Source organism: Sander lucioperca, chromosome 11 (genome assembly GCF_008315115.2).
Source record: "Sander lucioperca isolate FBNREF2018 chromosome 11, SLUC_FBN_1.2, whole genome shotgun sequence".
NCBI lineage: Eukaryota > Metazoa > Chordata > Actinopteri > Perciformes > Percidae > Sander > Sander lucioperca.
In genome coordinates, this window is record NC_050183.1 from 19,059,491 (window position 1) to 19,071,212 (window position 11,722).

Below are 11,722 nucleotides of genomic sequence, written 5' to 3' on the forward strand. Positions count from 1 at the left end.
GGAAATTATTCAAAAATTACAGACCCATAAAAATGATGCATTGCCTAAAAATTATGCACGTCATTCTTTCACCTTTTTAAAACTTGGAATTAGTTGGAATGTAGTTAAATCCGCATTCAAATGGACCTTACAGGTAAAAATATCCACAACAATATAAAGGTTCCAGCTTTTTTTTTTTAAATCTAGTAATCTGGTGTTGCACTTGACTCAAAATCGACCTCTTAACCTGCTAAATGCAATTTTCTCCATGGGAAAATGTACTGGGTTTCTGCTTTCGTATATAAGAAAAGGAGCAGCAATGTATTTTAACGTGCAAACACAAAGTTTATTCCTGCTGCCTGTTTCCCATCAGTCCTGAGGGCAGTTATACAGACGACACCAGTCAGGAGCATCACACACCTCACAAGCGGCCCAGTCCTCCACAGCCCGGACAACCCAACCCCGACCCGCACGAGTTTGATGACGAATTTGACGACGACGACCCGCTGCCAGTCATTGGACACTGCAAAGCGCTCTACTCCTTCGATGGTACGGACAAACCGCATTAAGTGTTAAAAAAATCTCCTCAGTTATTAGGGTGTGTAGACCGAATTAGAACATTAAACCAACCATTGCTTTTTGGTTTTCTAAGCTAACTACTTGGCAATAAAAACCAACGTTAATGTAAGCACGTTGCTACTTACTATGGCTACTATCTTCCACATGTTAGCAACTGTAAAACTGTGGATGTGTCAGACATTAAGACAGTGATGGTTACCTGTACAGACGCTGTGGGTTATAGTTATCTAACAAGTTAACATGATAGAAACTAGTTGGTTATCTGTACATACGTAGTTGAATATCCATGATCATTGTAAACAAGATATAATGCTTAAAAAACTACCTTCACAAAAAGTAGTTTGAGGGATCCAAAACGAACCTTGGTGTGTGTGTTTAATGTCACTATGGTCTGTTTGACTCTCAGGTCAGAACGAGGGGACACTAGTGATGGCAGAAGACGAGGTAATGCTTGTTTCTTATTTATTACTTTTGTTAAATTGTGTGTTTTGTTACAGGTTATAAATGGTAAGGCTGTGTGCAGACCAAAACCAACAATGAATTGATCGACAAACACGTCTGTTTATCTAAAGCCCTATACAGCTTATTCCTCTGTCTGTTATGAACACACTCACACACTGTATTTTATTTTGACCCAATCACACACCGTCCTGCTGCTGTAAATACTCACTAGAGCACAAAATGTGTATTAATCCGCAGCTGAAAATAGTCCCCAACAAATGTACTATTTCCTCCTGTTTAAGTAATGTGTGCCAATAAGTACCTTGCCAGCTGTTTTAGAAAAGTAGGCTGATGACAGCAAAACTGTAGTATAGTCCCAGACTTATAGTATGCTTATTAAAGCCCTGTGTGTACGGTTTTAAAAAATCTCACTTTGGCGATTCCGAGTGGTACCAAATAAAAACAAAAAAAATACTAAAATTTGCTGACAGAAAAGCATTTCCCCTCAACAAATCCAACCTGGACACGGAGACAATAGCAACACATAGTCTACAAGAATGTCAATGGGGTTGCCTCATTTGTTTCCAAACAAAAATGTGTGCTAATGTTACAGATGATATTCTCATTCAAATTAAAAACTACACTAAATGTCTTTTTAAAATATGTTTTGGCTTTGCTGTAGTCAATGGAAGGCCTCTGTCCGAGTAATAGACTTAATTTACTCATTAAGTGATGGTGATCTACATCTACTAATAAAAACAATATTTTTTCCGCTGCAGGTGTTGTACATCATCGAGGAGGATAAAGGCGACGGCTGGACGAGGGCGAGGAAGCAGAGCGGAGAGGAGGGCTACGTTCCCACCTCCTACGTAGAAATCACCATGGAGAAAAACTGCAAAGGTGCTGTCACCTACATCTGAAGCTAACACTGTCTCTCTCATCCTGTCTGTCGTCCTCTCCATCCTCCCCGCTTTCTGTTCCTCAAAATAACACTACAAAAAGAAAAAAAGACAGCATCTCAACACCTGCATGGACATTCATTTGTTTATCTGATTCCCATCCCGTCTCTCTGTCCCTCCTGTTCATCCCTCTAATCCTGTAATCATTCGTCCTCCTCTCATATCTGTGGGACTGGTGGTTGAGAGGTGAGTGTCTGAGACAGAGACAAATAGGAAAAACCTGATGGTGTTTGAGTGATTTGTATATTGTATATGAGGTGTGTGTGTGTGTGTGTGTGTGTGTGTGTGTGTGTGTGTGTGTGTGTGTGTGTGTGTGTGTGTGTGTGTGTGTGTGTGTGTGTGTGTGTGTGTGTGTGTGTGTGTGTGTGATGTCTCCACTGCTATTTTTGGGCCTCATGTAAAGGCTACACCACTTCTTATCGATCAAAGTGTTTAAGTTCTATGTATATATTAGAAACAATTTATATTTTAATTATGTTGATGTTTCTGTTTTTTAAACTGGAGACGTTTAAACTGATTTTAAGCTCTTTGGATTCACGTGTCGACTTAATTCGAAGATGTTCTGATTTCATCTGTTTTTATTTCTGATTGGTGTGTGTGTGTGTCAGGATGCACGTTTGTTTTTTCTGTGTTACCTGTGCCATCACATTAAAGATGTAAGTGGAGTTATTATTAAGGTTTGTCTGGTTTCAGCCCTGGTAGTGTTGTATCATACAGTTACAGGCATTGGGTTGATTTAGTCTTTATGATATTATGTGTCCTTTCAGAGCAGAGCTGGAAGTTTTAAAAGGTTAAGGCTGGCGTCATTCTTCATTTTTATTCATTGTATACAAATCCCATGAAAAGACCAAAACCAACAATATGTTAGTTTCTCAATGCTATATATATATATATATATATATTCTAAATTTAGAATCCTTAAGTTAGAAGATAAAGTTAGGAAGTGCAGTGTGAAAACGGTTTCACTTCAGTTAACGAAGGCTGTAAGAATAATATAATTATAATTCTCTCTGACAAATCATGTATTTTTAAGTTATCTTGCACTCCTAAACAGACTGTCCTTGGTCATTGTTTGAGTCTCTAATTAAAAACAGCTCTGACCGTAAGAGTTTCTATCGGTATCCCTGACAGTATAATCCTCTACTGCAGGTGTTTCACAGTAACTGTGCCAGCTGAAGCGTCTCAATATAGTCATGTTTGAAGGGTTATTATTATTATTATTATTATTATTATTGCATTCAACTCCTTGTTGTACCAACAAGAAGGAAGAACCATGGCACCCAAATTCTGCATGACTGAATACAGAGAACAGCTAACTGGAAAGTGTTGCCACCATTTATTTGTTGCCATGCCATTATCGTGTAATTCATTCATACACAAATACTGGTAACATGTTTTTAAAGGGAGGCTGCCAAACTTACAAAAACTAACTTTTTGTTCTTCCTTTTTCCCACTCTGTAAATCAGTTAAGTCTATCCTTTTACATTATTCATTCCTTTCTTTCCTGTCTTCATGTATTTTTTCCTCCGTCTTCTCTTTTGTCTTCTCCCTTCCCGTCTTCCATCCTTTCTTTTCCTCATCCCCCTTCTCTCTCCCTCCTTTGAGTCATGTATTTCCTGCTTTCCTGTCCTTCCATCACCTCATCTCCCTCCTTCATATTCCTTCTCCTCATTCCTCATCTATTTATCTTTATCTTTTTCTGTCTTCCCTCCTTTTCTCTCCTCTCCTCCCTTTCCTTGCTTCCTTCTGTCTTTCTGTTTACTTTAGTGTGAATTGTGTCCACCTTGATGGAAGCTACCCTTTTTAAAAGTCAATTGGCAGTCTCTCTCCGTATGCACTCTGTAACACGTTTATTCTGTTAAAACACAAACTTCCCTCTCAGACCTAGATAACTGCAGCACCTTGTGTGTCATGTAGTAACTCGCTCTCTCCTCTATGTGACTGCAGGTTCCTGAGGGCTGCAGGGTGGCCGGGCGATTTGATTGGCTGGTGAAGGGCTCACGCTGATTATTGGTGGTGGTGGTGGTGGTGGTGGGGGGGGGGGGGGACGAAGAAAGAGAGAGGTAGAGAGGGATCGAGAGATGAGGCAGGAGGTGGAGGCAGGTTGCATGTCTGCATGCTCACATATCCATAATCAGCAAAGCATTCTGGGTTACTAGAGGAAGAAGGGAGGGTCATAAGTAGAAGAGTAGATGACCTTAAAGACAAAAAAAAAGAAGGCACTAATATCATCTAATAATAAGCGGCAGCCACTGGAGAAATCCCACCCTGACTAGGAGTTTCTAAACTTTTTTGCTACAAAAGTTTGACATTGTAAGAAAACTAGGAAGATTTGTGCTCGTTCACAGGGGTGGAAACCACAATCCCTCCTCTGCTGCTGTGATATAAAACATGTTTTATATCTATGATGAAGCCACTGTCAGACGTTTATTAGACTAAACAGAAGCTGCAACCGCTTCCTTGTCTGCCGGGATCTTAAAAGAGGCGACTTCTGTGATGGCTCCACGCTTTGTTTAGGGGAAAATCCAATCACATCAGGGGGAAAAACTTGCTGATGTTCTTCTCTCTGTGGGTTCAAACATACAATGTATGTGTCGCCTTGTTTGTTTTTTTTTAACCTTTGACAACAAATAGAAAGCATGTGCTACGACCTCACTAATTGCTGTGGCCCTGACACACCGACCCGATAATCGGCCGTCGGACAGTCTGGCGAGGTCAGTGACTCGAGTCTGTTCGGTGTGTTCCGTGCCGTCGTCCGTCGGAGGAGCTGTTGGCCTTCATTTTGGCCGACCTGACTTGCTGGGTCAGAGGGCGGCCAGTCGGACTCAGTGACCACTCTGATTGGTGGAGTGCTAACCTGGAAATGACGAGCGGGATGAGTGTGACTAGAGTTTCTCAAAATCGGTCGAAAATCTTTTAAACTGACCTTTGTCGATCTGAAATGAAGACAGATTCAGCAACTGCACGGCCTATTTCTCGCTTAAAATGTTTTCAGAAACACGTTTCGGTGAACTATTTTAGTACAATATGAGATTGTATTCTGAACGAAGCCGCCATTATGCTTGGTTGTAAAATCCGAGAGCAGCCAGACCCACGTGACGAGTTCGTCCAATCAGCTGCCGGTTTTCATTTTTTGGGCAACAATACAGATTAGCGCCGCCTGCTGTTAGGGAGACGTATTACGTCTCGCGCACACACAGAACGTATGCTCAAGTCGGCGTCGCTTCGGTGTGTTCTGAGGCACTTTTTGGATCTCGGGGAGCCGGCTGATCAGTCCGACTGCCTTTCCTGCTTACGGTCAGCCGTCGGATTGGTGTATCAGGGGCTCAGGTGAAACATACATGTGTACTTGAACGTTTCAGCTTACAGAGACCAGTGCAACAGCAGGTTTTCCTCACTGATTTGTTGTGGATTCATCCTTTAACGACAGGCAGGAGCATCTTCCCACCTCACTGATTTACTGTCTGCTTTGTGCTTTTACAGGGTAGCTCGCCTTTTATTAATTTAAAAAAGTCTCCTCTGAAGGTGCTAGTCAAAGTGTTGACAGAAAAGTTTCTGTAAGTCTTTTGTAGAGGCATCCATTGAAGCTTCTTTCGTTTGTTTTCACTCAAACGAATGGGCTCCTCAAACCATAAAGTAGCAAGGAAAAAAAAAAATCTCAAAATATGTCATCACAAAAGATGACACGGAAGGCCATGAGAGCTTCGGAAACATCAAGTAAGTGAACTTTGTGATGAGAGATTTTATGGTCAAATTGCCATTTCCAAGCTCAATAATGGAACCCTCAAATTCAAAACAAAACATATTAATATTTCCTACCTATATTCTCTGAATCCGACTTCCAACATGTAAACTTTCCGCCCAAAACTTCGGGTCCAGCTCCTCGTGAGAGAAAATCTGTCAATTTCAAACTTAGACTGTCAGGGTTTGTCACCTTTTTAAAGGGTCAGTTGTGCTTACAGTATTTGGTGCCACTAACAATGTCAGTGCTGCACTCATCCCTGTCGCCTGTTATCATCTGTGCTCTGTTGGTGATGTCTGCCTGCGCCACTCTGCTCCTCATGCCTGCCTTCACCCTCATACAGTCGCATGTCCTTAACGTGTCCCAAACATGACCAGACGTTTCATCTGTGACTTTAACTGCAACTCTGTAGAAGTGTGTGTGCAACCTACGTTTCATCTGTGACTTTAACTGCAACTCTATAGAAGTGTGTGTGTGAAACCTCGGCTGTGTTGTGTGTTGAATGCTGTGTCATCCTGATGTTTTATTGAAAGTCCAGCATGAGTATGATTTTATTTTTGTGCGTTTAATGTTACTCAGTTCCTCATTAGGCAGATAGCAGGACTATCAGGTGAATACAGGACCTCTCTACCTTTCTCTTTCTTTCTTTCCGCACCTTTCCTCTCTTCTTCTTCCTGGGTTGTAATACCACCAGTCGACCAGTAGATGGGAGCCTTTCCTCACCAAACCACAGCTCAGCTTGAGCCGGACTGGGCCACTTTAAATGACCCCAAACACAAAGAGGAGCTTCGGTGTCTTCGCTGTCAGACTCTGCCTTAAAACTTCATGGCGTGGAGGGATTATTCCACACACGCCTGTATGTGTCTGCTCCTCCGCCTGACTACATCTCCCAACAGCCACCTGGGCTCGCCTCACCTTGGGGACTCTCAACTGCATCTCCATTTAAAAAAAAAAAAACAAAAAAAAAAAGTTTTTCCCATTTTAATCAGTTGTATTTGTGAATGTGACGATACGCTGGCATGTATCAACGGCACGTACGCATGTTTATGGCAAACGGGCCAAAAACGCGTGTCGAATGTTGCCGTGTTTGGCTCGGCATACTATTAATATGTAAATGTGTGTACAAGTTCCTGTGTTACATGCCTGACGTTAGTTTTTACCATTGAATGATTTGTACATATTAACCTCTTTTATGTCATGCTGAATGTGTTTCCATGGTGATTGTTTTTAGGTCTGTTTGACACTTCATGAGAGACAACAAGGTTTGAATTGAACTGATGATGCACTTTGCCCTGAAGTAGCTACTACAGCATTTGAATCTGATTTTAAATGAGTTAATGAATAAATGAATGGATGACTGAAGGTCTGTGTTGTCTGCTGAGAGAGGTGTGAACTTTATGAATGACCACTGTGTAGCAGCGAGAAATCTAGTAATGTTCTCCTCCTGATGGTTTTTATACTCTTTTGTAACTCTTGACGAGCAATGAGCATGATTATTTTTTTTTTTAGATTCTTTGAATTCATTTGTCTCTCTGGTGATTGTTTTTTTAACCATTCACTGTATCTCTTCAGTAGACCAACAAAACTACACATCTGAAGTAAAGTTTGACTTCCTTTTGATGCTATTCAAGGCAAAAATGCCACTAATGATTCGGCTGCTTGTCTATCTAAACAGCAGGTGGCGACGCCTCAGCTGTAGTCTGTGTTTTTCCGATGAAGCTGTGAAATGTACAGAACGATGCTGTCTGTGTTACTTGAACTACGCTTATCCTCTCCTATTTGCGATCATTTTGCATCAATAGTTTGACATTGTGAGAAATTCGCTTTCCACAACTTGCCGTTTTTACACTTTGTATGGATTAAACACACACACTTACTTTGTTACCTTTTGAACAGAGCCAGGCTAGCTGTTTTCCCTCTGTCTTAATGCTAAGCTAACTGGCTGCTGGCTGTAGCTTCAGATTTATCGTACAGATATGAGAGTGGGATCTCATCTATCTCTCTGCAGGAAAGTGAGAAAGCGTAGTTCCCAAAATGTCTAAATAGTTTTCAGGCTTCCCTCTGTACTGATTGGGTTTAATTTGCTTGGGGATGCAAAATGGTGCAAATGAAAGTAACCAGTTTCTGCAGTCTGTCAGATTTAGCTTTTCATGATGATGCTTTGTAAACCTATACACAAATCCATCGGTGCTTTTTGCTTTGTGTACACATCTGATGCTATGGTTAGCTACAGCTGCTAGCCTGCTTGTAATTCCTTAAATGGAGCTAAAACGACACATTTTTGGCCTTTTTTTTTTTTTTTTTTTTGAAAACTACAATGTAAAATGTGTGCAGTCAAGTGTTGCATATTAGATTATTTGTTCCAGTGGTAATACCGTTAAGACCAATTTCTGTTTTAAAGCAATTAGGGCTTCAACTAATTGCTTATCATTATCAATGTATTATTTTTGTTATTGTTTAATCTTTAAAATGTAAAATAAATTAGTGAATAATGCCTGTCAAAAGTTTTACCAGCCCAAAGCAATGTCTTCCAATGTTGGTTTTGTTCAACAATGATATTCAATTAACAATCCTATAAAACCACTAAAACTAAAACCTTGTTAATGTGCACTCAGACACACAGTACAAGATGTATTGGTAGTGGAGATGATAATCCTCTGATATGACATGAAGATAAAGGCAGTGGCCTCTGTTACTTGCTGAATTAGTGTTTATGTTGATGTGAGGATTCTTGCAGGACATTTGTACTAACTCTTAAACGGACGGTACACTCCAAATGTTTCATTTTTTTCTCTAATTTCCTTATTTTGGTTGGCTCATTCAATTCAATTTTATTTATAGTATCAAATCATAACAATAGTTATCTCAAGAGGCATGTTTGGAGTGTACTGTCCCTTTTAATTCAAGAAAACATGTCGGCAGAAAAGCATGTTTTGAAATTAGCTAAATTTACCAATGTTATTTTTTTTGTCTTGATATACATATAAAAACTGTGAGCTGAGTATTATAATAGCCACTGTGCTGTAATTCATGATATGCAAAAAAACAATAACTAAGCAGCTTTGAGATGTTAAATGATAAAGTTCTTGAGATACACATTCTCTCCAGCTGTTTAACTTACGATGAAACCCTTTTTTTTCTTTTTTTTTAATCAGCCTCAACATCCAATCACAGTAAATAAAACCAGTAGCAGGTGCAAGGTGATTCTGCAGGATATTCATCCATGTAAATGTGTTTTTACCATGTTGTATGTTGTAATAACCAATGGCAGTACTTCTCTTTCCATTTTGTTGTGCACATCTTTTTACTTTGAATGTAGTCAGACACTTTGTGAACAAATTGCTTTTTTTCTTCTTTCAAGATATTGTTCTATAATAAAATAAGCAGCAATGAAAAGTGGGTTTGTTCCGTGAAATTTATGCAAAAGTGAGATTTAAATTCACCTGTGACTTTTGACTTCCAAATGGGACCTGTTAGTGACATTTAGTTATATACTTTATGGCAAATCAAAAGTAAAATTACCTTAAAAATACAGTCAACATCTGATTGAGCTGTGTACTTACGTTATCCCAAATGTTTCCAACAATGGTTAAACATAAATCTGTAATTCTATTAAAGGACCGTGTCCGTGTCATTTGCTCGCTGTCGCCTGTCGGTGTCGTGACGTCTTATCCCCTTTGTTGAATACGTCAGCGTTTATTGCATTTTTGTGATACACTTTTTAGCTCTTGGACGTTTTTAACTGTGTATTTTAAATGGATGAAGGATTTTAGCAGTGGTGTAGTCTAGTGTATTGTAGTGGGTATACTGTACTGTATATTGGCCAGAATCTGCCTTTTTTGGGGGGGGGGTGTCCTCCTCCAAGGAAGTTTTGAGCATCAAGGACTTCATTTCCTGTATTCAGATACACTTTTATGCACCAATTTACAGTGGAAATACCTTTGTTTATCCTATGTGAAGAAGAAAATAACAGATGACAATTCAAAAGACCATATATCAAAAATATAATGGAAAGTATGTTGTTGCGTGTCATTGGGCATTTTTAAGTGGGTATATGGAAATCCTGGAGCTTTCTTAGTGGGTATACTGCGTATACCTGCGTATAGACTACACCACTGGATTTTAGTCGCCGCCGACATCTGGGTCTTACATTATCAGAGAAACGGTCTGTGGTAGCGCGGCATCAGCCCTTTTGCCAACGTGCCGAACAGCATCGGAGAAACACAGATTTTTGATGTGAAACTGCCTTATTCAGTGTTTTTACCGGTTTTAATGACTGGGCCCATTCGTTTTTGAGAAGAGGAGTCCTCTGCGGAAAATTCGGCTCCCTTTTTTAAAAAAAAAAAAAAAAAAAAAAAAAAAAAACTCCTGAATGTTGAACAGTGTAGGAATACTAACCAGGAGAAGCTGACTGCAGTGACGGCATTGCACCGTCTTTTGTTATTGATTTGATTGAGAGACCCCTAGCGGCAGAAAATGACATTGTTTGTTGAAGTTTTCAACTACGATGTGAATAAATTCGAAGCCGGTTGACCTCCGCAGGTTGTACACCATACAGTATTTATTCAATCTTACCACAGTAGTTCATGATAATATAAACATATTAAAACCATCATCTTTTTTTTTTACAGTCAGTCTTCTACAGAAAATATGTACAGTCTATTGTTTACATACTAAGATTTCAAAAATGTACAACTTTAGTCTCTCGCATGTTAACATACTTCTGTCATCATTTCATTCAGGTTTATGCAGAAAATAAACATTTTCATCTGGAAAAAGACAGCTACATTTGCACATGTACAGGAAGGTTTGAATTGCTGCTACAAATCAGATTTTCTGCTCCTACTGTATGTAAATACAGTACAACAGATTTAGGCCTACTGTAGATCTTTGTCTTTTTTTTTTTTTTTTTTTTACTTCTTAGTGGTTTTGTATCAAAGGTCACACTGAGATAAATGCAGCCACCAATCTCATTCTAACTCTTAAATACATATATTATTCTATCTAGACAATATACACAGATGTCGACTTTGTAGTTACATTTCCTTTCTCCGTTGTCTTAGTTTGTAGCAGTTTGTTACCAGGAATAAATACGGAGTACATTAACGTCTTTACGGAGACATCCTTACATTTTACTTTTGATGTACTCGTCACAAGATGTGGAGCTATTTGCAGTTTTTCCTCCTTTAGTCTTAACATAGAATTATGTTCACCATTAACTGATATGTCAGAGTAAAAATGAAACAAGAGCCTGTTTTGAAAAAGAGCAACATTTCTAACCCAACATCACTACCTTTTTGAAAAGGTCATTTTTGAAGCACCAAATGGCACAATAACAACTTTTTTTTTTTAGACGATTGTTGCCACAAAAACATGGAGGAATTAAAATGCTCATATTATGCTCATCTTCAGGTTCATAATTGTATTTAGAGGTTGTACCAGAATAGGTTTACATGGTTTAATTTTCAAAAAACACCATATTTTTGTCGTACTGCACATTGCTGCAGCTCCTCTTTTCACCCTGTGTGTTTTAGCTACAGAGTGAGGCATCTCACTTCTGTTCCATCTTGGTTGGGAGTTGTACATGCTCAGTACCTAGGTAAGGACTACTACCCAGTCAGAAGCAGAGTATGAGGGCGTGCCACGCTAGCAGCTAGGAGAGCATTATAACGTGTGTTACAAAGTGACTTCCGTCACGGAAGTAAAGGCTGGACTACAACAGAGCTGTTTGGAGCAGTCTGTGAACAGTGTTTTCTGTTGGAGATGGTAAGTCCCTTTGAGGTGGACTTTGGGATTTTTCACTTTGTAAACCTATAACGTGCACAAAAAAAGATATATAACACAATAAAGGAAAGGGAAAAAGCCCAAAACCATAATATGAGCACTTTAAGTGACCTGTGGCTTCTGCATCTCCTGCAATGGAATTAAGTGAGTAAAACATAATAATACTAATCTCAATCCTGTTACATTTATATTGTTCCCTGTATGTTTTAGATTCTGCCTGTATGTGTTTATTTATTTT

General features: G+C 39.3%; 1 protein-coding gene across 4 annotated transcripts in view; it reads left to right on the forward strand.

Annotated features, from left to right (window-relative positions):
• Window positions 1-4,194, forward strand: part of fnbp1l (formin binding protein 1-like) — a 56,593-nt gene extending 52,399 nt beyond the window's left edge. For 3 of the 4 annotated variants that reach the window (XM_036007426.1, XM_036007423.1, XM_036007425.1), the window contains 3 exons: window positions 353-528; window positions 965-1,002; window positions 1,779-2,634. In XM_036007426.1, coding sequence (XP_035863319.1) covers window positions 353-528; window positions 965-1,002; window positions 1,779-1,919 — 355 coding nt within the window. In that variant the 3' untranslated portion in view covers window positions 1,920-2,634. Of the gene's footprint in view, window positions 1-352; window positions 529-964; window positions 1,003-1,778; window positions 2,635-3,905 lie in introns of those variants that run through there. The other variant, XM_036007424.1, reaches the window with a different exon arrangement.
• The last annotated feature ends 7,528 nt before the right edge of the window (window positions 4,195-11,722 follow it).